Source organism: Periophthalmus magnuspinnatus, chromosome 4 (genome assembly GCF_009829125.3).
Source record: "Periophthalmus magnuspinnatus isolate fPerMag1 chromosome 4, fPerMag1.2.pri, whole genome shotgun sequence".
Lineage (NCBI taxonomy): Eukaryota > Metazoa > Chordata > Actinopteri > Gobiiformes > Gobiidae > Periophthalmus > Periophthalmus magnuspinnatus.
The window spans coordinates 1,012,832-1,039,418 of NC_047129.1; the positions used below are offsets into that span (position 1 = coordinate 1,012,832).

At 37.1% G+C, this 26,587-nt stretch overlaps 3 protein-coding genes across 4 annotated transcripts in view; 1 reads left to right on the forward strand and 2 right to left on the reverse strand.

Moving 5' to 3' along the window:
- nme7 (NME/NM23 family member 7) overlaps nucleotides 1-18,200 on the reverse strand; it is a 25,119-nt gene extending 6,919 nt beyond the window's left edge. The window contains exons 1-10 of one of the 2 annotated variants that reach the window (XM_055221494.1): nucleotides 18,084-18,200; nucleotides 15,736-15,837; nucleotides 15,351-15,517; nucleotides 14,206-14,316; nucleotides 11,228-11,278; nucleotides 10,612-10,819; nucleotides 8,850-8,955; nucleotides 2,639-2,703; nucleotides 1,757-1,825; nucleotides 1,249-1,350 (exon numbers count right to left, since the gene is read on the reverse strand). In XM_055221494.1, coding sequence (XP_055077469.1) covers nucleotides 1,249-1,350; nucleotides 1,757-1,825; nucleotides 2,639-2,703; nucleotides 8,850-8,955; nucleotides 10,612-10,819; nucleotides 11,228-11,278; nucleotides 14,206-14,316; nucleotides 15,351-15,517; nucleotides 15,736-15,837; nucleotides 18,084-18,113 — 1,011 coding nt within the window. In that variant the 5' untranslated portion in view covers nucleotides 18,114-18,200. Of the gene's footprint in view, nucleotides 1-1,248; nucleotides 1,351-1,756; nucleotides 1,826-2,638; nucleotides 2,704-8,849; nucleotides 8,956-10,611; nucleotides 10,820-11,227; nucleotides 11,279-14,205; nucleotides 14,317-15,350; nucleotides 15,518-15,735; nucleotides 15,838-17,049; nucleotides 17,159-18,083 lie in introns of those variants that run through there. The other variant, XM_033991963.2, reaches the window with a different exon arrangement.
- zgc:172121 (uncharacterized protein LOC337599 homolog) lies at nucleotides 17,498-19,956 on the forward strand. The gene is made up of 8 exons (XM_033965077.2): nucleotides 17,498-17,747; nucleotides 17,909-17,976; nucleotides 18,041-18,210; nucleotides 18,275-18,378; nucleotides 18,921-19,082; nucleotides 19,348-19,553; nucleotides 19,695-19,774; nucleotides 19,840-19,956. Exons 1-8 carry the CDS (start codon nucleotides 17,643-17,645, stop codon nucleotides 19,896-19,898), a joined length of 954 nt encoding a protein of 317 aa, XP_033820968.1. The 5' UTR covers nucleotides 17,498-17,642; the 3' UTR covers nucleotides 19,899-19,956.
- Nucleotides 19,935-26,378, reverse strand: LOC117370326 (basic immunoglobulin-like variable motif-containing protein). The gene is made up of 11 exons (XM_033965723.2): nucleotides 26,219-26,378; nucleotides 25,054-25,437; nucleotides 24,721-24,859; nucleotides 24,468-24,597; nucleotides 24,281-24,376; nucleotides 24,072-24,176; nucleotides 23,902-23,996; nucleotides 23,093-23,225; nucleotides 22,935-23,018; nucleotides 22,716-22,812; nucleotides 19,935-22,429 (listed from the first exon to the last, which is right to left on the reverse strand). The coding sequence occupies exons 2-11, from the start codon at nucleotides 25,378-25,380 to the stop codon at nucleotides 22,142-22,144; spliced, it is 1,494 nt and encodes a 497-aa protein (XP_033821614.1). The 5' UTR covers nucleotides 25,381-25,437; nucleotides 26,219-26,378; the 3' UTR covers nucleotides 19,935-22,141.
- Nucleotides 26,379-26,587: the final 209 nt, after the last annotated feature.

Here is a 26,587-nt window from a genome sequence, read left to right on the forward strand (position 1 = left end):
AGGAGTTTATTTAAATCAGTTATGGTTGCAGAGCTAATAGAATGCCATCACAATTGTCTACAATGAAAAATCTCATAGTGTAAAATTAGCAGGAGCAAAGTGTTGTATCATATTGACCGTGCACCACTGAACAAGTCCAGACCCCTCCCACATTATTGATCTGTGGAGGTCACTAAACTAATCAGCCACATGCTGTGCATGTCCACTCAGGTCTTCTGGAAATCCTCAGGCTTTCCTTTGGTTTCACTTACATTTAACCGGAACTTTAAAGTCACAGTATGTGAAAATGTACTACAATTAGAGCTGCTGAAAAAGACAGAATCACATTCACAAGACACCAGTCTCTGCAGACTGGCAGATAGTCATAGGGTCAGTACACAGTTCCATTTGATATTGTTAAATGACCCTTTCAAGTCATAGACACAATTGAAGACTCTTAAGCTCTTCAGGCTGCTTCTCCAGCTTGAACTGGCTGAGCCCTGTCTACAGCAGGACACACTGTGACCTGTTGACTGTATGTTAATAAGAGCCATGTATTTTAGTGGTGGGACATAACTGTCAGTGAGATAGTGGTCACAGAGTCGTGGCCTCCTGATGGCTGAGGGAACCGCAGCTCATTTTAAACCCAATAAGAAGTGACTCTTCATTAGATTCATGTCACGCTCTAGTACAGCCCTGCAGCACTAAACTCTCTCATGCAGGGAGACAAAGCAGTTAGATGTACTTTTTACTTTCAAGTGTACTTTTTTCAAGTTGTATTGAGTAATATTCTTTTTTAAATTAACAATACCACTGGTTAACCTTATATTTACTTTAGAAGGCAGTGACATTTTGAATTTTATAGATGCAGCTGCAGACTGATGGAACCCAGGTTATTTCCTTATTTTTCATAAATCATTATTTTCAAAAAAGTATTGGTCAGATGTCAAATTATGATTATGACTATTGCACCCCTCAGCAAGCTTATGTAATGGAATCAATGTAAGCCATGTTATAGTGACACTGGTGGTAACGACAACAACAACAAAAAAACAACCTTACAATATTGTTTTTCAAGCAAGAATCTTGTGGCATGTTGATCTTTTGAGATTTCTGGTGCTACTAATGTTGGTAGAGTACTTTTTACACTGCTAATGTAGTACAATTAATGTTGTGACTTTTATGGTTTGGACTGTGTTTACCTAGTTTTAATGTTGGTTTAATACTGTGTTATAAAGTGTTAAAAAGTGTTATAAAGTGAAGACTTACAGGATCAGCAGGCCCACAGTACTCTCTAAACACCTGTGGAGCATTGGTGCCATGGATCTCTAAAACTAAACAGGGCCCAGAACACAGCTCTGTCACCATACTCTGTAAAAGAGGGAAATCACTATTTAAACTTCAGCAAACAATGTGTATTCAGGCTTCATGGGATAGAATGAAGGGACGATCGTTTTATAGTTTTATAGTATAGTTAGTATAGTATAGTATAGTTATAGTATAGTTTTATACCACATACATTTTTTTGTTGTGTTTTGGTAGAGTAAAGGTCAAAATTTGATGACATTTTCACCAAAGGTCAAGGAAGACAAAAATGTTATTGGAATTGATAGTGATCAATCTCAGTTGTCATTAACAGTTTTTATACAATCATGTCCTGGCCACATTCCAAATACTACTTATAAATAATAATGCATATGAGAAGTGGCATAAAGAGCTTTTGTTTTGGTGATCAATACTATCTAATACAATTTTCCTGTAACATTGTGATACATACTGTGTACTCTTGAACGACTCCTTTGTAAACTTCCAGAAATTCCTCTGCGTTTGCCTGCTTTACATTGAACTGTAACACAAATGAAACAAACCAGCAAACTTCATTCAATGTAGGAAATGTGATTCAGATAATTAAATACAAGACTGGAAAATAACACATTTATAAAGCCAGATACGTGCAATCAAATGAAAGGACATGCAAAATAAAATTATCTATATGTTATTATATGTTATTAGCCAAACGCATACATTGCAAGATCCAAATTATATCAGAATGTTATGAAAATGTGCTAATTATATGAAAGAATGCAAAAAAGATGATGATCAATAGATACTAAAAAAGCTCAGGTTAAGTGGTGGATTAGACATTTTCTGAGTGTAAAAGGCTGGTATTCACTGGCAATGAATAAATAAATATGGATTAGTCGTCCTGTAGTGATGAAGAATGTGTACTCTTTTTAACATACTGTAGAAGAACTAAAATATTTTAATTGAGTTGGTATTTTTTGCATTAATTCTGAACATGCCAAGTGTTGGTGAGTGGATTGATTTATTTTTGTCCCCTGGCCCCCTAACACATCGCGACTAATGCAGCAAAACGGATGGAGTGTGAGGGGTCAGTGTCTGCTCTGATGATGGAGGCTACAGTCGTGAGGTCAATCCACATCAGCCAATCAATACAGGACACATATTAGTTACATGTACCACAGACAGGCTAATCCACTAACTCACAGGGCAGCAGGGAAACAGAGGTGGGGTCAATAATCTATAATGTTACCGACATTCCCATTACTTTTCTCAGGAATAAACAGGTCATTTTCCCCTATTACCCCATATAAGCAGTAGTCACGCATAGCTATGCTCATATTATAATTCCCCTTACCATTTCAAGTGCAGAGATTTCAAATCCCGCTGATGCTATGGAGTTGAGGATCTTCCCCGCGAGACCTGTGTGAAAACATGAAAGTCTTTTAATTGTCATAATGGTCATCTCCACTGTGTATTTAGACACAGTGTTTAGAGCTGCAATAAAACCCTTATCTAATATAAGATAAGAATAAGTTACAGTTTTACTACTGGAATGCTCTGTCAGATGTCCCGCTCATTTCAGAACATTCCCAGGATGAATTTATAAGTAAAGAAAAGGGAAAAATAAACTTAAACAGCTATATGCAGCCTAACGCAATCCCAAAGACTACAATATGGTGTATGACGTAAGTATTATTTATGATTATGATTGACCTTTAAGTAGCTTAAGATGATCAAAGCCCACACTAAAAAGCCTCACAAGGTCAAAAATGCATAGTCCATGGGCATAGGCCAGTCCATGTATTCATAAACAATTAAACATTTTTTTCTTTTAAATCTTGGATGTTTTTCTTCACAGTATGTGGTCAGCATCTCATTAGGCAGTGTTCCATTGTTCATCATAAGTTTCTCAAAGCTATAGCGACAAACAATTCCACACATTACTCTTATATCTTTGGGCGTCCCATAATGGGAAAAAGTCATGTGGCTGAATGAAGCATGAAGCAAGGGAATATTGGAAAAACATGAAATGGATTCCGATGACATCTTTGACAGGAAAACAAAAATGGATCTTTTCTCCATTGTGGGTGCCTAGTTTAATACTGTCATTTTCACTTGAATTTTCCCCTCTATTCAAAACACAGTGCTGGCCACCTAACAAAGTAGCACACTACGTCCTGCCTTTTACATGTCCTTCCGATTAAAGGGGAGGACACTCTTTTATTTTTAGCCAGGCCTTATTTCAGGACTCTGAGGGCTCACAGAATGTAGCTCTTGTCACTGGGGTTGGCCGTTACAGTAGAAATGGTGTTTCTGCATAGAGGTGCCACGGCGACAGTGAAGGTCAGAGTGCTGCAGACAAACCTAATTGAACGAGGGGCGCCAGTCTCATAAGCTCCGTCTGACACAGTGATAAACCACAGGCTGGATTCTCCTGGGGCCCAACTCCATTTTACACAAATATTGCTCTACATATCACTCTAAATTATTGTAATGTACTTTTATAATAGTAGATTGCACCTATACAATGTCTACATTATTGGCTAAGGTTGACGCAAAACTGGCATAAATAACATGGTAACAGCTCATTTCTATTAGACAAACTTGTAACCACAACCCAAGGAGTTCTCAGATTTGGATTTTTCCTAAAATAATCAGGATTTGGACAATATACAATATCCAGATAGCGCTGTGAGTGTGAAGCATCAATCATACAAATAGATTAGAGATGCACTGATCCATCGTTTTTAGTCCCGGTACCCACATTTGCGTTCTGATTAATCAATACAAACCAAGCTTAAAACTAAGATTTTTTTCCCAGTTACCTGGCAATAGAAACTGCAATATAATTGTATAAACAGGGGGCAATCATTTTGAGCTGTTCAGAGCCAACAGATGCTTTGCTTGTCTCTATGGATATTATGCCATTTTCCATTCCAGGCAAAACAATAACAACGTTTCAGACCCTTCACCAAAAAACTTTAAACAGAGAGTTACCTGGTGTGAACCATGAATCAGTGGTGTCCTGCTGGATGCCATCTGTTTCCATTACCTAAACTTAAGCTCGTCTTTCCATCTCTAATTTTTTTTCTTCTTTTTTTTCTAGCATTAACAAGACCGAACAATTTGATAATGTTTTGATGGAGGGGGATGTCACTGCAGATTAAAAAAAAAAGTGTACCACACCTCAAAAATGTCTGAAAAACACTATTACAGGAAATGACTGGAGAGAAAAAATTATGGAGGCTATAAATAGATCTAAACAATTACTCTCCTTTCACACTTGTATTAGGTACTACTATTAGCACCTAGAGTCCTTTCTGTCCTTTCCATGCACACGGGACAAGCACGCACACACACGCACACACACACACACTTTCCAAAATCAGCTGGTGTTGTTGCTATAGCGATGGTGTTCAAGAGCTTGGCAACAGAAGCTTGTCTATTCTAGTCATGTCTCGCTGCTACGTCACCGCTTGGTGTCACCTCTATGATCGCCTCAGTAATGTCCAGTAATGTCTGATAGCCTCTGCCACCTTTTCACTGCCACTTCTATCATTGGGTGCCCCTTTGATGACGTAACACAAGCCTAGCCATGTCTGTCCTTGTGGGTGTGTCTCAAGTGGTCCTCAAGGAAAATTCTAAATGAGCTATTGATGCTATTTGGGACTGTTTTGACCCAGAGCATTTGGATTCTATTCTTAGATGCTGTAGGTGTGCAAGTGGTAAACATGCAATCAGGGGCACTTGGTGGGACAGAGGGAGGGTGCTATTTTTAGGTGAAGTTTGTTCCTCATCACAGAAAAAACAGTTGTGGAGAGGCAATTCTGTGTAAGTGCAAATAATGAGGGTTTGAGTGTTTACTGAGTTGATTATTTGGAGTGTTTATATAAAGGTCAAGTGCTTGGTATGCTCTTGACTTAATTAACTTTTAAAGGCTACATTGTTGTTGTTGTTTTTTGTTTTTTTTAATTACTAATAGTTTAGAGAAGATTCCAAGGGTCAAAATTGTTCAATTTCAGTTGGGTCAAATTCAACCTCATTTTGTTTTACTTTCTTGAAGTGTGTGTGTGGGTTTTTTTTTTTTAAAGTAAAAATGTTTTTTTTGTTTTTTTTTATTAATGTATAATATAGATTTTATAAATAAATAAAGGTTGCTTTTTTAGACATTTTCTTGTTTTAAGGGAGATTTTAGCATCAGTGGTGCAGTGGAACAAGCTGCCACACCTCGCTAACTGTCAGATAAAGGCTAGCTAGGGCCAAGGGCGAAAAAGCCTTTTAGCCATAGAGTTAAATCATATTAAACTAATTGTGGGTGTAACTTGACCTTTTGAATTAGCTGGGCAATAAGTGCTTTGTGTGCTCTGTGGAAAAGCTTCATCAAACACTGAAAACGACATAATGGACAAATCCTAACAAGCTACAACCCCAATTCCAGGGAAGTAAGGACGCTGTGTAAAACTTACTGAATATAATGATTTGCAAATCTTTTTCAACCTATACTCAACTGAATAAACTATAAAGACATTTAATGATCAAACTGATAAACTTCATTGTTTTAATGCAAATATTCACTCATTTTCAATGTCTGCAACATGTTCCAATAAAGCTGGGACTGGGGCATGTTTACCACTGTGTTACATCACCTTTCCTTTTAACAACAATTAATAAGCGCTTGGGAACTGAGGACACTAATTGTTGAAGCTTTGCAGGAGGAATCCTTTCTCATTCTTGCTGAATGTACAACTTCAGTTGCTCAGCAGTCGGGGTCACTGTTGTCGTATTTTGCGCTTCATAATGTGCCACACATTTTCAATGGGAGACAGGTCTGGACTGCAGACAGGACAGTCTAGTACCCACACTCTTTTACCAAAAAGCCACGCTGTTGTAACATGTGCAGAATGTGGCTTGGCATTGTCTTGCTGAAGCAAGGATGTTCATGAAAAAGACATTGCTTGGATGGCAGCATATGTTGCTCCAAAACCTGTATGTACCTTTGAGCATTAATGGTGCCTTCACAGATGTGCAAGTTCCCCATGGGCACTAACACACCCCCAGACCATCACCCATTACAAATGCTGGTTTTTGAACTTAGGGCTGATAACAATCCAGATGGTCCTTTTCCTCTTTGGCCCGCAGGACCCGACGTCCATGATTTCCAAAGACAATTTGAAATGTGGACTCATCAGATCACAGCACACTTTTCCACTTTGTGTCAGTCCATCTCAGGTGAGCTCGGCCCCAGAAAAGCAGGCACTTGATATATGATTTTCGTTTTGCATGGTACAGTTTTAACTTGCAGATGGAGCAAGTTAAAACTGGAGATGTAGCGACGAACTTCATTAACTGACAATGGTTTCCTGAAGTAATCCTGAGCCCATGTGGTAATATCCTTTACACATTCATGTCTGTTTTTAATACAGTACCGCTTCAAACATTGAAGGTCAAGGGCATTCAGTGTTGGTTTTCGGCCTTGGCGCTTACGAGCAGAGATTTCTCCAGATTCACTGAATCTTTTGATGATATTATGGACCGTAGATGATGAAATCCCTAAATTCCTTGCAATAGTATGTTGAAAAACATTGTTCTTAGACTGTTGGACTAGTTGCTCATGCAGATGTTCACAAAGCGGTGAACCTCACCCCATCCTTGCTTGTGAATGACTGAGCCCTTTGGGGATGCTCCTTTTATACCCAATCATGACACTCACCTGTTTCCAATTTACCTGTTCACCTGTGGAATGTTCCAAACAGGTGCATTTTAAGCATTCCTTAACTTTCCCATTCTTTTGTTCCCCCTGTCCCAGCTTTATTGGAATGTGTTGCAGGCATCAAATTGAAAATGAGTGAAAATTTCCATAAAATCAATAAAGTTTAAAATATCAGCTTGAACATTAAATATCATAACTTTGTAGTTTATTCAGTTTAATATAGGTTGAAAAGGATTTGCAAATCATTGTATGCTGTATTTTTTTTTAAGTTTTACACTGTGTCCCAACTTCATTGGAATTGGGGCTTTAGAGCTAAATCATTTAAAAACACACTACACTCTCCAAAGCTTTGCTTTGCACACTCACACATAACTTGTGAATCTGCACTTTTGTGATTTAAAATGGTATAAATATTTATAACATCAGAATAACAGCACTAAATTGCCAAATACAGAATTTGTGACCATTAACAGGTCACATTATATATATTTGATGCATTTGTTTTGTTGTTGTTTAGACATATTACTGTTACTTATACTGCTATTTAAAACTTCACAATCTCATGTTTCACATACTTGAAATGACAGACTATTGTAGCTTGTAGGACAGCTTTAAGCCAGTAATCACTTATTGGTTAAATATTATTTATTTAGTACTTTTCCATGTTGTTACTTGCAGTTAGAGACTAAGTTTCACCCTCTGCTTTTAAACTATTTAATACATGAGAACTATTGTAAAAAGGAAACCAGAGTTTGTCCAAACATGTGAACTGCAGTGGAGTTTTATTTACCAGTTGCGCAACTGAATCTGAACAAAGCAAGGCCATGATCTAGCCATTCATAAGACTTTCACACGGCAGATTTTTGACTTGTCCAAACAGGGCACCCCCAGGGATGGTGAGGTAAGACTGCAAACGAGGGCACAGAGCCAGAGCCAGGTGTGGCTCCAAGAGGTAAATCAAAGCTTAATACTCTAACTGAAAGCATTGATTTATATGCAGATTTAGCTTTGTTCAAAATTTAAAATTGTGTCTGCCTGTGAGGACAATATTATTTAGATGTTTTTTTTTGTTTTTTTTTTATTTGGGCATTTTAAAAATGTGGACACTGTTTCCATTAGCAGTCATTTACAATACAAGTCTGTGTTGTTCGTATTGTTGACTCTGACTTATTTATGAAGGGGAATAAATTGCTTATTAGGGATGTCAAAAATCAACACCCACATTATAATCGATACTAAAACTATATCAAAACTACACTGTTTTGACCAAGCATCAATATTCAAAAGTATGACCACATAGTAAAATTAAATAAAAATGATGATGTTGATGATTATTCTGTATTGAAAATCACATATTTGTATAATATGGAGGTGATGATATTTTAAGATTGAAAAAACAAGTAGGTTTCTTGATTTTACTGAATAGAATAGGCATATAGTCATGTCCTATTGTAATATTGTGGCTTGTGGTATGGTATTCCGCTAGGCTTAAACGCAGTGCAGTTGAACAAAGTGCAGTGCATAGTTGGGCTCAGAGTGGAGAATTTCAGATTTCACAGGTCAAAGCTTTAGAGGCATGCTTCTCCAACAGGGATCAGGGTTGGGATTAAGGGAGAAAAATCCAACAAAATTTGGTAAGCTTTGAGCACTGTAGAAGGGGCAAGAAAAACAAATGCTTTAACAACAGTAAGCGGACAACACTAGTACACTGCTTTAGATACAGGATCTAAACTATGTGTGCAAGCACGTTATCCTTCTAAATGGAAGAATAAATATACTACTAATGGTGGCTGGTTAAATTTGAACAATATTTAGTAAATACTTAGACTGAATAAACATAAACCAACTGTTGTACCTTCAGAAATGGCATGTGGTTTGATGATGCAGCATGTACAGTCTGTTAGGATGGCTGTGTTCTGGGGGCCATGGCCGATTGTAGATGGGAAGAAAAACTCTAGTTCCTGAAAAGAGAAAAGAACCTCTTCAGATACTTTGAACCAGAAATAAAGCTGCATTTAAGAGCTCTTAGGAATGTGCACAGCTCGGAAGTAGGATTTTCGACTTTGGAGTGTTGTCCACAGGCTGATTCAGCAATTAGGCAAGTCAATTATTACTTGATTCTTTAACAAACAAACCACTTCAAGTTGCCTCCGTTTGTGTGCATTTTTGAGTAATTGTTTGCTTGTTTCTGCCCATAAATTTTAAATATCAATATTGTTTGCAGCAGATTTCATATTTTATTTGAAGTGATGTAATGAAGCAGCATAGAGATCAATATTTTTAATCCAAAAAGATTAGAATTTTATTGTATTGTGTTTTCTATAATCTTCTTTCTGTAATGGGTTTCACTTGGCTTCTTTCTGTTTTGAAGGACATTCAAAGTAGAAACCTATTAATAGTAGTATTGTAAGTATTCCATGTGGGACTTGTAGTAAGTAGCTTGGTGAATTTTACTGTATAAAATTATATGTCGATAATTTGCTTTTTGATTTTCAGACTTTATCTGTCTTACATAATGAGCCGCTAAAACCTGCTCCTGCCTTTCTACAAAGCTCTAATTTTAATAGGATAAGTTACCAGGGTCATGTGGGTGCTGCAGTGGGTGAGAAAGAGGCAGATTGAATTCTAACCATTACTTTAATTCTTTGTGAAAAAGGGTGAGGAAGTGAAATATTATTAATGCAAATTATTTGCAACCAAATTAAACATATGTTAAATCAAAATGGTTAAAATTACATACTGTATTTTCTGGATTATAAATCACACTTTTTCATAGTTTGTCCGGGGGTGCGACTTATATTCAGACGCGACTTATATGTGAAATTATTAAAGTATACAATTTCACATTTTGGTTATTGTCACACTGACAACTGCGTGAGGGCACTCTCACTTGTGTACCAGTATGACAGCCACGTGGAAGTGGCGCTTCATCTACTTCTCGACCAGGCGGAGTTGTTCAGGAGCGACACCGAAGTTGAAGAATACAATGGATTTTGTGATTTGGAGTAAGATCCAGAGTAAACTTGTTAGCTTGTTTTTTATGCTTTAGTTATCTGATTAACTGTTAATATCTTACATTAACATACCAGACATATATGTATTCAGTCTGTGTCTATGTGTTACGTTAGCGTGCTGTACTGCTATTAGGCCTGTTGTTGTCTATTTTACTGTTATTATTATAACTTGCCTTTAAAGATAAAATGTCTGTTCTTGGTCTCAGATTTTGTAAAGTAAATTTCCCCAAAAAATGCGATTTATAGTCTAGTCTGACTTACATATGTGTTTTTTTCTTCATTATTACACATTTTTTTCCGCTGGTACTCTAATTTAAGTGTACTACACAGATATTTTCACAATAAACTGGTCCATTTTCAGAGAGAATCTAAGGCTGAGCTTATATTTTATTAAGATGATTTTTTTTTTTTCTAATCCTTTGTTTTGTGGTAAAAGCCTGCCTACTCAAACAAGATAGCTTTGGGATTGATTATATTTTTCTACATCTTGTCATTTTTGTCATCTATTGATTTCATTTAAAAAGTATATTGCTTTTGTGTGATTCAAAGTGACCCCACCGTCTCCCTGCCTAACAAGCTCAAATAAAGTGTGTAGTGCATTACCCTGGCTGCTGTAGCAAATGAGTCTGAGCCATGGCCCACGTTCTTGATGGCATCTGTCCCGTACAGAGCACGCACACACTGGGGTTCTTCTTTGCGGGCCAAGGCCGAGTCTGTGGGGCCCAGGAGCCTCCTCCAAACAGACACCGCTTCATCCCCCATCAGCTCCAGGGCCACCACAGGGCCAGAGGATAGGAACTGCACCAGGTTACTGAAACACGCAACAGGAACAAACACTCCAGTAGAACTAATTGAAAAGCAGGAATAGAAATAACCTAACACAAAATAAACCACACCAAACCCAGATTTAACTAAACCAGGGACAAACCAGGGTTAAACTAAGACTTGACCAGGACTGAAGTCAACCCATCAAGAAACAACTGAAAGCATATATTGGTATTGGAATTCACGTCTGCTTTCCTGAAACTTAATCCAATACACTTTATAAACTCTATTAACAACTATTCTGCTTAACAAAAGGGTTATAGTTCAATTATTTGAAATGAAGTTGGTAGGGATATGGTAGAAATCCCTTAAATGTCATTGGGATGGTTGGTAAAGGTTGATGCTGAAAATGCCTGAAACTGTTAAATTCGTAAATGATTGACCGGGTACTCACTTAAAGGAAGGTTTGGACTGGTGTTCCATGTAAAAGTCGGATGCTTGGCTCCTGTGAAGTCACACAGCCAGAACAGCACAGGTTAATAAGTGGCTACGCTATCAACTCATTTTATTATGACCCCGCAAACTGCTATTGAACTGTAGCAGTGTAAGAAGAAGTGGTATCACACAAAGGGCATGAGTTAATACGCCCTTTCTGCATATTAATGGAAAAAGAGAGTGGTTGGTGACATATTATAAAAGCTTAACCTAGACAAATACCATTTTCTATAGTTGAGGTGCTTTGAATGAATACAGTGTCTTAACCAAATGTACAATTTAATTACTAATTCATGCTAATTCATAACTAAACTTTATATTTAACAGTGAGCAGTGATCATTGTGGTATCAGAATCGGTATTGAGTAACGAGTCTGTTCCTTAGTATCAAAATCGACTTTGAAATATTAGTATTGTGACAGCACTAATTTCAAGGGCTAAAACAATAATACTGCTGTATGTATTGACTACATATGTCCTCATTGAATAAAAATGCGATATGTCAAAAGCTATAACAAATCTTCACACGACTTACAAAAAATAACCCTAATTCAACTGTGCTACACCAATGCTTTAATATTCTAATTGTACGTGAAATGACATGCAATTACTCAGGTAAAATGCATCTAGCTTATCGTAGCAACAATAGTTTTATTAAAGTGACAGTCCTTATAATGGAAAAGTATCAGTCCGTTTCTGTGCACCTGTGTTTCGGAGAGGTTTAGATAACACGATTACTCCATGACTGAGCACCTGATGAGGCATCCGGTCAAGTGAACATGATGGGGGCCTGGGCTGACCATATGTCGTGAATGTGACGCAGCAAATCCTCCATCTGTTTGGCAGGGAATGGGCAGCGCCTGTCTATGTCCATGTGAATAAATGCACCAGAAACCAATTCTGGAAGTGTGGGAAAGCTGGCACTGTTGGTTCACTGCCCATCTCTTAGTCTAGTTAAGTTTGTGAATGCTTTTGTTGTTGTTTTTTTGCTATACTTGGTTTGCTATGTTTTTTTTAATGTATTTTTTTCTTAATTTTGTGAAGCTATTAGGTCTTCTTTGTATGTTGTTGTAGAATTCTATAAAATATTTGCTGATTGGGTGTCTGAAATTCCTGAAAAAAATGTATTGTGATAAAATGAGAAATGCAAAAAAGTCTCGATTTAGTCAGGATTTCCTTTTGAATTTTGGGATAATTTAAAGGTCCTATATTATATATATTATATATCTGATTCATCCTTGGGTGCAATTTCCAGATGCCTGAAGGTGACACATTCATCTCTTCAAACAATGATATACATGTATAAACACCATGGGAATGCCCAGTCATCACAACGCTCAGGAAGGAGACGGGTTCTGTGTCCTAGAGATGAACGTGCTTTGGTCCGAAATGTGAATATCAACGCAAGAACAAAAGCAAAAGACCTTGTGAAGATGCTGCTGAAGCTGTTAAGAGTGTGTCCTATAATGACACACTTACCAGTACTGTACTGACATGGGCTGATAGGCCACCCTGCCAGGAAGAAGACATTACTCCAAAGGAAACATAAAAAGACAGATTACCATTTGTCCACACATGGACAAAGACCTTAAATTTTGGAGACATGTCCTGTGGTCTGATGAAACAAAAACTGAACTCTTTGGCCAGATCATCATCCCAAATGTGAAATATGGGGGTGGCAGCACCATGTTGTGGGGTTGTTTTGCTGCAGGAGGGACTGGTGCACTTCACAAAAAAGAGGGCATGATGAAGAAAGAACATTATGTGGAAATATCGAAGTAACATCTCAAGAGCTCAGCCAGGAAGTTAAAAGCTCTGGTGCAAATGGGTCTTCCAAATGGACAATGACCAGAAGCAAATCTGCAAAAGTGGCTTAAGAATAACAAAGTCGATGTTTTGGAGTGGCCATCAAAAAGCCCTGATCTCAATGCTATTGAAAATTTATGGGTAGACCTGAAAAAGCTTGGGCAGCAAAGGCAGCCTACAAACTTGTCTCAGTCACATCAGTTCTGTCAGGAGGAATGGACCAAAACTCCTGCCAACTATTGTGAGAAGCTTGTGGAAGGATATCCAAAACATCTGACCCAAGTCATGCAGTCTAAATGCAATGGTACCAAATACTATTGAAATGTATGTAAACTTCTGACTTTGAAGAATTTCATTATTCTGACATTTAGCACCTAACTGACCTAAAACAGGAATGTCAGACAATGAGACAGAAAGAGTGTCTTTTAATACAGTGTCTGTAAATTTCTGGTTTCAACTGTACCTGGAGCTGTGTTTTGTTTCACTCACACATGCATGAGTAACTCTGTATTATTTGCTGTCTATATCTCCAAAGCTTAAAATGCTCTGTTCCCCCCTTCTGATGTCATGTAGCGGTAGTTTCATGTAAAGAGCTATCTTTCACCTTTTGTTCAGTAGAGCAATTCCAGTTGTTCAATTTGGCATTTCCAGAGTTGAAATTTTCTAAATGATTTTTGGGAAGATGTATGGAGTGGATGTATTACAACATGACATCAAAAGGTGTAACAGAATGTTTTCTATTTGAGAGAAGAACTCAAATAGTAGGGTATGTAGGGTTTGCGTGTTAAACGTGCAAAAGAAACCAAACACAACTCCATGTATGTTTGTGATGAGGACGCAACATTATAACATAGAAAAGAGCACATTATAGTCCCTTTAATTTTCATTTTTGATACATTTTGGGCTTCAGAGACATTCCATTTTCATGGCTCTATATTAATAAGTACATCAATTTCATAGGAGTTCTTCTTACTAGAACTTTTTGGCAACAGCACTTTTATTTTTCTTACGTTTCAGACCCTTTATGCTCAGGTATGTAGAAATATTATAGAATGACACTGCCTGTATTTGACATAGTTCTTTATTTATAATTTATAATTTAATTGAATTTTCGTAGCCTACAGGCACTCACCATGTTAGCTTCACCATCTTGGCTTTGGTCACAATCAGATTGGACCTGTAGATGGTTTCAAGGACATCTCCGATCCAAGTCACAGAGTCTGGTTTTATCAGAGCCAGTGTTCTGGAGGAAGAGCAGATAAACTGTTTGGCATTAGACACACTGTACAGCAAACACATAGATAATATCAGTGGCTATAATATGTTTTTATTGTTTGGTTTACAGTTGATAATGGCTAATAATAAACGACAGGAAAAAAAACTGGAGATATGTACACGGCCCATATATGGAAATATATTCAAAGGCCGTGTTTTAACCTTGCAATTGGATATGGACAAAGTGATTGAATCTCATGTGGCTGGCTCTAATGCAGGTACATTTGATCTAATTTAGCCCTGAAAGCATCCTCCTTGGTACATCGTGATAGATCAAATCTGTTGATGCATTTAGAAGTGGCCATGGCTTGAACTGAGCATTTATATGCCACTCTGTAACAGTGGAGGACAAAATACATTAACAAACAGACTAATAAAATACAGGGATGGAGTTTTTGGCAGGATTAGCAATGTATATCTGTTTTAAAACTTAGAAGTCCTGGAGCATTACTTTGGTTGTGTTCTTGAGCAATACACCTCTGCAAGTTATGTGTTTGATTGTTAGTTTGGTTGTCGTCAAAGTATGCAGAATACAAAATATGCAATTACAGGATTAAACTAGGGAATGAATGATAAATTATGTGCCAAATTTTGAAGTGACTTACTGAGCCACACCACATTCAAGCACAGACAACATGGGTGAAATGTCTTGACCTCATGCTCAAGCACACAATAACAAGATGACCTGGTTGAAGCTGGGATTCCATCAGCCATCAACCTTCCAATTATACAACATCTTCTCTAACACCTGAGCCACTGTCTGTCACCACAAGACAAAATCTGTGTGTAATGCTGTATGTAATACAAACTGAATCAACAATTGGCAAAAAGAATACCAATACCACATATTGATATGGCTTAAGAAATTTGAAGCTAAGGAAAGTAATGCTTGCATAATATAGCCCTTTAGAGACGTTTATAGATGGTGAGCTGAAATGGGTTACATGCATAAGGTATGCAAATAGGCAATACTAGAAGAAACACTGATGTGATATTACGCACCTTTCTTTTTTGCTCCCGAGTTTGTTTGCTGTAAACTGATCTCCGTAGTCGATCAGATTGAGCTGTCTTGAAAAGACGTTGACTTTATTTCCCACAAAAAGGTTCTCCATGTGCAAGTCCTCATATTTAGTCCTTCTCAAAAACACTCTCTGGTTTTTCACATCATACTGTGGGCAGAACACAGAATAATTCAGTCAAATGCACCAAAAAAAAAATTAATATATATGTAATACATCAGCGGTAAGTACTAGAATAGCTAATTTAATCACGTTAAATAAAAATGTATGAAAGTAAAATACAACAGAGATATTTGACGGAAAGTAATAATAATAATGGAGTTACAGACCCCACTATCAGAGACATGATTATGGTAAGTCGTGCTCACCATTTCCACTGAGCTGTCTCTGGGATAGAAGAGCAGTTGGTACTTTCGCAGGAGACCAGCCGTTGGATCATACCACTCAGCCAAAAATGCAAACCTGTCCTCCTAGAACACAAACAAAGAAAATAAGGTATTGTGAACATTTATGTCAGAAAAAACATAATGGCATGATAACTAAATATATTGTTTAATCAATAAACAAGGTTTAAACCAACAGTAAAGCAGGTCTGAATCCAAATTTTATAATTTAATGATTGATCTTGCTGAAAACAGACCATAAGAAAAAGCCTAAGAATTTCTAGTACTGTTTGTTTTAAGACAGTGCTGGTTGTTACTTTATATGAAGGCTAACACATTAATGGTCTATAATGATATAAACCCAGTCAGGTTGAGTGACAGATTCTCATTTCACACAAAGGCAGTAAAATCTGGTGAAAACAATGGCACAACAGCTTCCTCTTCATGCATGCCTGTGTCATGACTAAACTGCTGGCAATGGATGACTGTGCCCACAGATCTGATCAGTAGCGATGGCAGTCATGATAGAAGAGTGTTCACTGGCACACTTCATTCTTATTGACCATTATTGTCCACCTAAGTGAGCCGCTGCAGGTCTATCTATAAGAGCAATCTAACTTGAGCAAGATTGTCCTTGCTGCCTCAGTGACAATAAATTGACTAATACAGTCACACATTCGTTGATGGTAATGTTTACTGATAGTAGGCAAGGTAACCACAGGGCTTAGAGCTAAGACATCTCTAGAGGAACCCTAATTTACTTACTAATTGTTAATAGGGAGAAAGTAGAAATTCTGGCTATTGTTTAATTGTTAGATTTAGTGGCATTATAAGATGTTTGTTAAATATTTACTCACTTCTATTTTCGTATTTTCAAATAAAGTATGTAACTTCATAAATCAATACTATATCAAAAAACCTTGTTTATCATTCATTCATAAAGACAGTTGTAATTACAGTGCTGCTTCAACTATTAACTAGTTAGTGTGAAAATTGGATACTTTTACCTAAACATTGGCTAATTTGGATTTTTTTGTTTTGTTTTTTGTTTTACTTTACAGCGAAATTTCCAATGCTCTTTGAAGCGAAACAGCTCGATTCACTTATTCTCTGTGTTACGCATAAAATAAACTATATGCTCATATTCTCCTTCAACAGATGTACTGTTCTTATGGTTAGCAATGATGCTATGCTAAGCTAAGTTAGCAAACAAACGCACGTATTCCTCCAAATGTCGCGTACCAAAGAAACTGATGATATTCACGTATCATAACTGATGTAGAGTGATGTTGCACTCACCATATTTGAGAATGCATAAAACCTTTCGATGTTGTGTTAAAAAGTAATGACTGCAACCTAGCTGCTAACTCCGCGCTTCATTTTATGGTTGTTATGGTAACTGGGCTGACAAGCTGAGGGGAGTTCAGGTAACACTGTCAGATTCGTAAATCATGGAGTTCTATAATTTGTATATTTTTTACGATATATGTTGTATGAGGATCTGACATCTTAGCCTTTGGAATAAAAAAAGAGGTAGTTTTATTGTATTAGGTTGCTGCTGTGTAAAATAATTTGCTCATTCAGAAAACTATGAAGCCATAAGCTGGGCAACCCAATGTGGGCAGTTAACATGCAAACATCTAAAACGTTATAAAGCTCCACAGACAATTTGTTTATGTCTTACGCCATCTAGTGGTGTATTAATATAATAGAATATAAAAACCGAGTTCTCTCAAACGTCCCATTTGCTCATAACCCGGAACAAAAACAACACTCTTGGATGGATCGCCTCACATCTGAATGCATCTGAAAACCACTATATTGCATTGTAATTGTGGATACTCTGAGAACTTGAAATCTCTTCAGAATATAGATTAGAATTTTGTTCATAAATGTATTCATCTGTTACTTTGAGAGATTTTATTAACGAGAATAAACCTTTAATTTTGGATGGTGGTCTTGCAACTCAGCTGGAGGCACAAGGATTTGAGCTTGGGGTAAAGCATGACCAAAGACAAATTGTTAAATTTAAGCCAAAACATAATATGTCAACCCGTGATTTACCTATAATCAAACATCTTCATAAAGGATGTACATGTGTTTGCTTATATGTAGTTCTGATTTACTTACAATCATTCTAAGATTATTTCTACCACAGGGGGACCCATTGTGGAGTGCCAGACTTTTGCACACAAACCCTGAAGCAATTAAAGATGTCCATTACAGGTTGATTTACCTAACAACATAAAGATTTGTGAGGTATTTTACATGATATTTATTTATTTTCCAGATTTCTTCTCAGTGGCAGTGATGTCATTACCACAGCTACATACCAGGCCAGTGTTAAAGGATTTGTCCAACATTTAGGAGTGACATGTGAACGTGCCAGAGAGCTGCTGATGTCTGGAGTGCATCTGGCCAAAGATGCATTGCAGAAATTTATATCTGAAAATAAAACCGGTAAATAGCCATAAAATATACTGCATGAGCGTGTGTAGAATATGTACATTGATTTATTTTGCAGTTCAAACACATGGATTAGTGGCTGGCTCTATTGGACCTTATGGGGCATTTCTTCATGATGGATCTGAGTACACAGGGGACTACGCTAAAGAAATGAGTGTTGAGGTGAGGCAAGCTCCACACACTCTCTTTTATGGCTGCATTATGTTCACATTTCTCATTTGGCAGCACAAATTCATACTGCAATCATATTTTGCTCCTGACATGTGTGTGTCTTGGGCTCAACTCCTGGGTGGCGTGGGCCCTCTCTGTGTGAAGTTTGCATGTTCTCTCCCTGCCTGCATCAGTTAACTCCCTGTGGTCCGGTGTCCCTAACATTAAGAACATGTAATATAGGATCCCCTCTGGGGCCAGGACTCCTCTGAATATGACATCCCAAATCTTAGTTGGACTATCCTGGCTAAATAAGAATTAATAAACATAAAATAAATAAAAGCTCAGGTTGTTAGGTAGCCTGGCCAGCAACTCCCCCTAACAACGAGATTAAATTGGAGGCCAGACAAGTTCATAGATGGATAAACTATGTTAAAGGGTATTCGTTAGTAAATTAGTACAGTGTTATGTATAAAGTTTCTATCATTTAGGATTAATTATAAAGTAAAAACATTCTGTATTTGAGATAGTTTTTTTGCTTTATTCTTTTTCAGCATCTTAAATCATGGCATTGTCCACAGCTGGAGTGTTTAAATGCTGCAGGAGCAGACATTATTGCATTTGAGACAATCCCCAGTGTTAAAGAAGCAGAGGCTGTGGTTCAGCTGCTCAGAGAGTTTCCTAACACTAAAGCATGGCTCTCCTTCTCCTGCAAGGTAAATATCATAAAGGTATTTCGTGAACAATGGGCTGGGCACCAGTCGATCATTGCACTACTTCTACTGCAACTAATGAAACGCACACATATACAGCTTTATTCTCACAGCGAAAATCTGAAAATGTTTTTGAAAACCTTTTAAAACCCACAGTCTTAGTGGTACTACTCACCTGGACAACTATTTTGCCCTGTCTTGTTTGTTTCAAAACCAGGGCTACATAAGTGGCAACCTCTATTCCCTTTCTGTGCATTACTTCTTGTAGGATGAGAAGTGTATATCAGACGGCAGCCTCTTTTCTGATGCGGTGCAAGTGGCTCTTAAATGCCCTCAGCTTGTGGCTGTTGGAGTTAACTGTTGTTCTCCAGATCTGGTAGAGCCAGTCCTGGACTCAGCCAAAACTCTGCTGAACCCAGACCTGAGCTTCGTGGCCTATCCCAACAGTGGCGAAGAGTGGAACACTCAGAAAGGGTACTAAACTACAATTTTTGTTATACAGTATTATATTATATTATTCTACTTCCCTTACATATGCCAACATAATATGATGTAAATAATTCTGTAAATGAGCTTCAAAATGTATTGAAAACTTTCTAACTTTTACATTTAAAGATGGCTGGCTCAAGCAAAAAAAACAGGATCTCTTTCTCAATTCTGTGAAAGCTGGATGAAACATGGAGCAGCCTTCATAGGTGAGAAAACAACTCATATATTTGTGTTCAATTTCTATTCCTTTTGAAATGTCTTTGTCTTCCAGGGGGCTGCTGCCGTATTGGTCCCATGCAGATCGAAGAGTTGCGGCATGTATTAAAATGACCCATACAGTGACTGAAAGCAATGACAGAAAGCCTGTTTGGTATTCATTTATGAAAATCTTACTTTATTGAAAAATAATAATAAATGCATTACAGGTTTCAACAAAGGTTAATGAATAATAACAACACATGTAGTTTTCACCTGCAGTTTACAATTTCATGTTTTGGAATCATTTCGCTCTGACCTTTTAAATACAATTTTACATTTCTGTTGGAATATATTTACAGAAAACACAAGAAAAAGGTCTAAACATCTTTCACGGCACAGTTTACAGCACCACTGATTGGAAAAGCCCATTACACATGTCACTAAAGCAACAAATGCCATGTTATTCCTACAATATCAGACCAGGGACGGATAATATCATAAAGGCGTAAATGCTGTATCAATCAAGCCACAAAATCCTAATATCATTTTTATGTTGTTTTAACAACCTCTTCTGGCTTAGGTTGAGATTACACATGACTCTCTTTCAAATGCATTACATCAGGAGACTAATCAAAATCTATCTTTAGCCCATTCTGAGTATTTCCTGAAAATGTCAATATTTGAACATTATGTTCTGAGTCATATAGATGACAGACAAACATGCAATGCTGGTGGAAACAGAGGTTTTGTGACAAAGAAAACTAGGTTTTCAAACACAAAATTGAAAATTATATATTTAAATAATGTTTTTAAACAACTGTCTGGTTCAAGTTTACACTGTTCTCTTTGTTTATTGTAACGAGGAAGTAAAACTGGATAAAAGAGCTGACTTCCTCCTTAAACTTTTTAGTCACACCACACTAGTGGTTACTCTTTAACCCAGTTTTCTGGGTTGCAGTTTAGTTGCAGTTCTGAATGAGGGGCAACATTTGTGACCACGTTAAAACTGGGTACTTTTTTTTGAATCATCACAAATGAATAATAAAGTTGTTTTGGCCCAACAGAATCAATCTACCCTGTGTTTGAGGAACTATAGCGGGGACAAGGTGTTGTCTCATAACACAAACAAATCAATTAAATGAGGTAAAGAGTTCTCCAATTTTTCAGGTAAAATGCTTCATGAAATAACCTCCACATTACAATTCACAGAAGTTTATAAATGCTAACACAAGATATGCAGACTATGTACTCCAGAGTGCCTCTGCTTGTCCACTCTGAGCAGCACTGATGGGAAAATATCTTTCCCAAAGCAAAAGTGTGCTATCTGTGTTTGAAACCTACTTACGGCTTTGTTTACTCCATCTAAATAAAACATGTTGTAATGCACCAATTTAAGGCCTACATTATGTATAAAATTCATTGCATAACTCCAGATAATATACACTAATTTTACAGATTAACATAACTAGACACCTTCTTTATGTGTATAGTTTATATCAATCCACTTACCCAAACTATCTTGTTGTGAACCTTTATTTTTAAGTTTTTTTATTTCTCCAAATCTATCTTTGGAAATAAAACAGTTCAGCTCTTGACTCCCTCTACCGGAAAATACTTTTAAGACCATTTTAATATTTTCTGCATTTTTTTTATGATCATACTGCTAATTGTGTAATTCTAAATTCTAAAACTCTGACTTGCCTACCTGTTACAGTGCTTTGAGATTTCCTGGAAATATAAAGTTATAAATAAAAACTATGATTATTATTATTATTATAACTGTTAGACTATGATGGCACTGAAGTCAGGAAAAGATACAAAATGTGCCTTGAAATGTGCTGGTATTAAGCTGCCAGACAAATGAGAAACTATCTCAAAATAAATGCTTGCATGAAACAGTTTCAAAACTGGGCCCAAACAAACAGACAGAACCCTTATCTGGCCAGCAATAATAAAACCTTATTTTCACTGCTGTGGTACCAATAGGGTCAGAAGAGCCGAGATTTGCAACATTAGTATTTAGGTATTTTCTTTATGTTTTGTATTTCTATTTAATAAAAAAGCATGATTATCATTGAATTTGTCAACTAAACTATTGCATTTACAAAATGTAAAAATGTGGCAAATTGCAAAAGACACAGAACCACAAAAATTTAGCAGACAAAATCTCCTGGACACAGTACAATAAAAATCCAAGCCTTGCTGGAAAAGCTTGAATTAAAAATGTTTTATAACTGTGCAGCACATACCTGACCCATACCACTCACCACAATGAAAAAGAGCTATACATAAACCTGCAGTAGTCAGCAGCTTATATTGAGCCTCTCAGCTTTTATTACCAGAGTCTGAATGTTGCGTGTGGCATTTGTGCATCCTTAGTCCACCATGTCTTCTTCCAGGTCACTGTCACGGGAGCGCTGTCTGAACCCGGAGTGGGGAGGTCGTCTCCAGCTCTGCTCCTTGTGGCAGCCCGTGCTGTGGGAGCGTCCCAGGTGAGACAGGCGCTTGTTGGAGCGGTCCTCATCCTCCTCGCTGCCTGGGACCCCCTCAGTGTTCTGAGCATGGAAGTCATGCTGCAGGGTTTCCAGATTCAAAGCCCAGGGGCCAATCTTCTGCCAGTTCACCTTTTGGAAGGCGATAATGCAGTGAAGGTTGCCACCCACCTGAGGCACATGGAGTGGTTAGAAATGTTTTGTAATTATGAAGTGGATGATGAAAAATGAAATTCGTGATGAGTAATTGTATTGTTTATACTTGTATTTGAAATTATTTAATGAAAAAATATATAAATTCAGCAAACATTACATTTTTAAACTATAAACATTTAGCTGGACCTTGGATGGTAGTGCAGTAGAAAGATGGGTCTGAACTTATTTAAATAGATGTACTGATTGTATACAAAAATATAAAATAGTAAAATTTAATAGTGCACTTGTTTATTGTCCAAACCTTTTTAGTTTTTCGGCGCTGGATCCCTCTTTCTAAATGACGAATATCCAGGAACTCAGGGTTTTGTGTGTTCAGGTCAGTGACAATATCCACCCAGCTACATGCAAGGAGGATTCATTGTCATATGGGGTATGTTTTGGTGAGAGAACAATAAGATCATTCAAAATACAGTTTAGCATAATATAGGTTAAGATGAGAAAATAAGAAGCGGAGCATTACCGTTTACAGTGAATCGCCGGGTGTTTTCTGCTTGGTTCACCAATCAAAATCCAGTGCTCCATCTCAGTTATTGGCAAGGGACCCCTTGAAAAAACATAATAACTTTGTATAAGCGTAATCCTAAAATAATGTTACATTTAGATAGTAGTTTGAGTGACCTGTAAGCCTTGGCAGCCTTCAGGGGAGTGGCCTCAAACCCCACAGGGCAGAAGTAGTGGTTCTGGCAGTGATAGATGTAGGCCATGGACTCATCCCTCAACCCCTGGGTCAGCTTCATCAGTGCCCCTTCAGCTACAATATATTCATATGATAAGTGTTTTTATATTTTTATTATAATGGTTTAGTTTTGCTTTAAAAGATTAATCCTTGTAAATAAATGTATATACTACATGTGATTGAATGCACATACCGAGACAAAGCCGTAAAAGGCAAAAATGCTAGGGGAAGTATAGCAAAATTTTAGTCTTACATTCACATTTGTTCAGCCCCTCAATGTGTATCCAAGGGTTCCAGACTGATGAAAAATGAATTAACATTAACAATTCAAAACAAAATATTCCATCTTTTAAATGATAAAAAGTCCTCAAAGTATCACCTACAACCAGGAAGCCAAAACCCGTGAATAGTTTTAACTAGCTTGATCAGACAAGTAAAATAAAAAAAAAAAAAACATATATCAATTAGGAAAATAACATTTAAAGCCACAGTATGTAACTTTTAAGCATGTTTAATTCATTTTGGTTGTATTTATTGTACTGAAGTACTAAGAAAAACAAGTGTCCTTATAGTGAGCACACTTGCATCTCCACAAACCTGACACCTATTTTTGTGGGGAATGTCCCGAAGTATAGTTTTAACTTTCCATTTACATGGAATCATGCAGGTGATGTGCCTCGTCTAGAAAGTTACGTACTGTACCTTTAAGTGATGCTCTTATTTTCTTCATAAACCACTCCATTTGACTCACCAGTTTCCCCTGCCGTCTTGTGTTTTCCATGTGGTTTGTACAAAATGTAGGAGCACCCTCTTACTCTGAAGTTGTCATTGATTTGTCTGAACCAGCTACAAAACAAAAAAAAAGTTTTATTTTATGACAAGATATAACAGATTTAATTGTATTGATATAAGCTGACAAACCGCATTAAAGTAGCGTTCCCTGTAAAAGGACCAAACTTGATCTCTTCGAAAGGAGGTTGAAAGCCCAAAATGTGCAGTGCCTCTTCTTGAGAAATTGGTGGTAGACTAAGGAAACCAATGAGGAAAATAGACAAGGCTGTTTTCTGCAACTGTATTTTATATTGAAGCATACAATATACTATACTTAAATTAGACATAGACGTGCTGACCTGCCTGCTCCCAAAGTACTGTAGAGGAAGTTCCAGCAGGAAACCAGAGAGGAGATCCCACAGGAGGTTTTGTACTGTGGCCGACTAATGCAGTACCTGAAAAAAACAAAATTCCAAAATATATTTATACTTTGGTATAATACATTCTTTTAAACATCTGACATGTGTGGATTTAACAAAGCAATACCATCTCCTGAGGTCAAGCACTTTCCTCTGTTTGATGTCATCTAATGAGGCGTGAGGAGGGATGTCCTGCAGGTTTCTCATTGGTCGGACTGATGACTTCATCTTTTTTGTGCTGGACTTTTTCACATTGCCTGAAACACAGGGAGTTCAGTGTCAAAACAACCTGCAATAAAATCATCTGTTTTTATACAATCTACAGCAAATGACACACAATTAAATATGATATAGACACTAAAAATAATACAATTCCTTACTTGTTCTGAGTTTTCTAGTGGGCACAGCTCTGAAGTCAGATGTGTCTATCTCCCAGGCCAAAATAGGTTTAGTGTTGGCAGACACTTCCTCCATGTCGCAGTCTTCATCTGACTCAACTCCTCTGCTCTGACTGAACTCCTGGGAATAACAGTTAATAATAATAATAAATTAATTTATTACCAAATAAAAATTGTATTTGTTTATATTTTTGCTTCTTAAATTTGTAATTTTTAACACTAATTATTTTGGTACATCTACTTATAAATGTTCCATAACAGTATTATGAGACTTGAGATATCCCAATAGTCATTCTTGTCCCATCTTTTTTGTACCTGTGAGGGTTTGGCCTTAAGAAGGAGTGGCTCATCCTCTGGTTTGAGCAATGCCCCAGTCCTGCTGCTGATACTGGGGTACACCGAGGCTGCCTGATTTAGGAAGGCGTAATCTGAGCAGACTGTGTAGAACTTCTCCCTTGAGTGTGTCACAGGACAGGTCCATGGCAGGTGTAGCTCTGCGCTTGAGGCCCTTCTCGCTCTGGAGGCATCCCGGGACAAAGGGCTGAGCAGAGGGTCCTGTCCCACATTAGATGTCCTCTGGAGGGGGGTCTGCACTACAGATCCGGGCAGGGATGGAGCAGGAGGTTCAGATGTGTTCGGCATTACTCACAGTTCAAGATGCAGTGAATGGACTGGTGTGGAATACAGAGAGATTATGCACTGAAAAAAATAAAAATAAAAATCAGCCACAATAATCAGTAAAACTATTGTTGTTTTTTTTACAAATCACCTAGCACCACTACAAAAACTTACTTGCATTGTGTGTTATTCATGCAATTTTAATTGAAGATTAACTGAAGGAATAACCCCCTGATTTGTATAAAGCACATTTTTAGCTTGTGTAAGTAGGTTTATAATCCAGGTTCTACAATTAAGAACTGAACTTTGACAAAAAGTAAATACGGAATTATAAAGTTTATCTATTTTATGTAAAAAAAAATAAAATAAAAATAAAACTTTTTTTTGTTTGTAAATAACTTCAATTAAAAATAAATTAATAATAATAATTAACATGAAGTATTTGCTGCATCAGCTTAATTTAGCATAGTTAATCTATAAATTAAATACAGTACACTTATTATCTTGTCTTCCAGAACTAGTTGTATACTGAGACGTTCCAGGTTAAATAATAAAGACCGTACGTAAATAATGCAGTGATGGTTGCAAATCAATCTTGAACACGTGAACTGCTCAAAAACAGAGGTATCTAAGAGCGATTTGCAGCCTTTCCCCTTATGTTCACATCACTTGCACACTAGATTTTTGTTTTCCAAGCCCAACTAACCCTTCTGTTATACATTAGACGGCATAATCTTTATAAATGACCTATTACACCTGCATTACACTCTGTATGCTATGACAGTTGAGCCCATAGCGACACAGGGATGCTCTCAGCACACCCATTGGAAAACGCCTTTACAAATGGCCATATTTCACGAACCTGATATTGCCTCTTCGGACCAAGCGGCACAAGTACAAGTTAGCCACATAACAATTGACTTAGTAAGCCATTAAACTGATAAAATTAAAAAGAAAATACACCGCAACAGCAGAGTCGCTCCGTTGACCCGTGCAGTTTAAGGGAACGTACCATTATGTATAAAAACGGGGGGAAACCACGAAGAAAAATATAATTAAAGTAAATTTAAAAAGGTAATCTGACAGCCACCAACACATAACCTTACAAAACATAAATCAGTGTTTTATTGTGTATTTTTGTGATTTGAATTGTCGTTGAGATCCAAAAAAAATAAATAAATACAATCCCATCTTCAGTTGGTCAAACCAGGAAGTATCTAATTAAACCTGA

What these genes read in the sequence shown, in the direction of transcription:
- zgc:172121 (XM_033965077.2), top strand. Translation starts at nt 17,643, where the DNA reads ATGTATTCATCTGTTACTTTGAGAGATTTTATTAACGAGAATAAACCT. An exon ending in ATTAAAGATGTCCATTACAG is followed by an intron (nt 17,977 to 18,040) that starts GTTGATTTACCT and finishes TTTATTTTCCAG; the next exon opens with ATTTCTTCTCAGTGGCAGTG. An exon ending in GGCTCTCCTTCTCCTGCAAG is followed by an intron (nt 19,083 to 19,347) that starts GTAAATATCATA and finishes TACTTCTTGTAG; the next exon opens with GATGAGAAGTGTATATCAGA.
- LOC117370326 (XM_033965723.2), bottom strand. Translation starts at nt 25,380, where the DNA reads ATGCCGAACACATCTGAACCTCCTGCTCCATCCCTGCCCGGATCTGTA. An exon ending in GGGAACGCTACTTTAATGCG is followed by an intron (nt 23,997 to 24,071) that starts GTTTGTCAGCTT and finishes TTTGTTTTGTAG; the next exon opens with CTGGTTCAGACAAATCAATG. An exon ending in CCGGCGATTCACTGTAAACG is followed by an intron (nt 22,813 to 22,934) that starts GTAATGCTCCGC and finishes CCTTGCATGTAG; the next exon opens with CTGGGTGGATATTGTCACTG.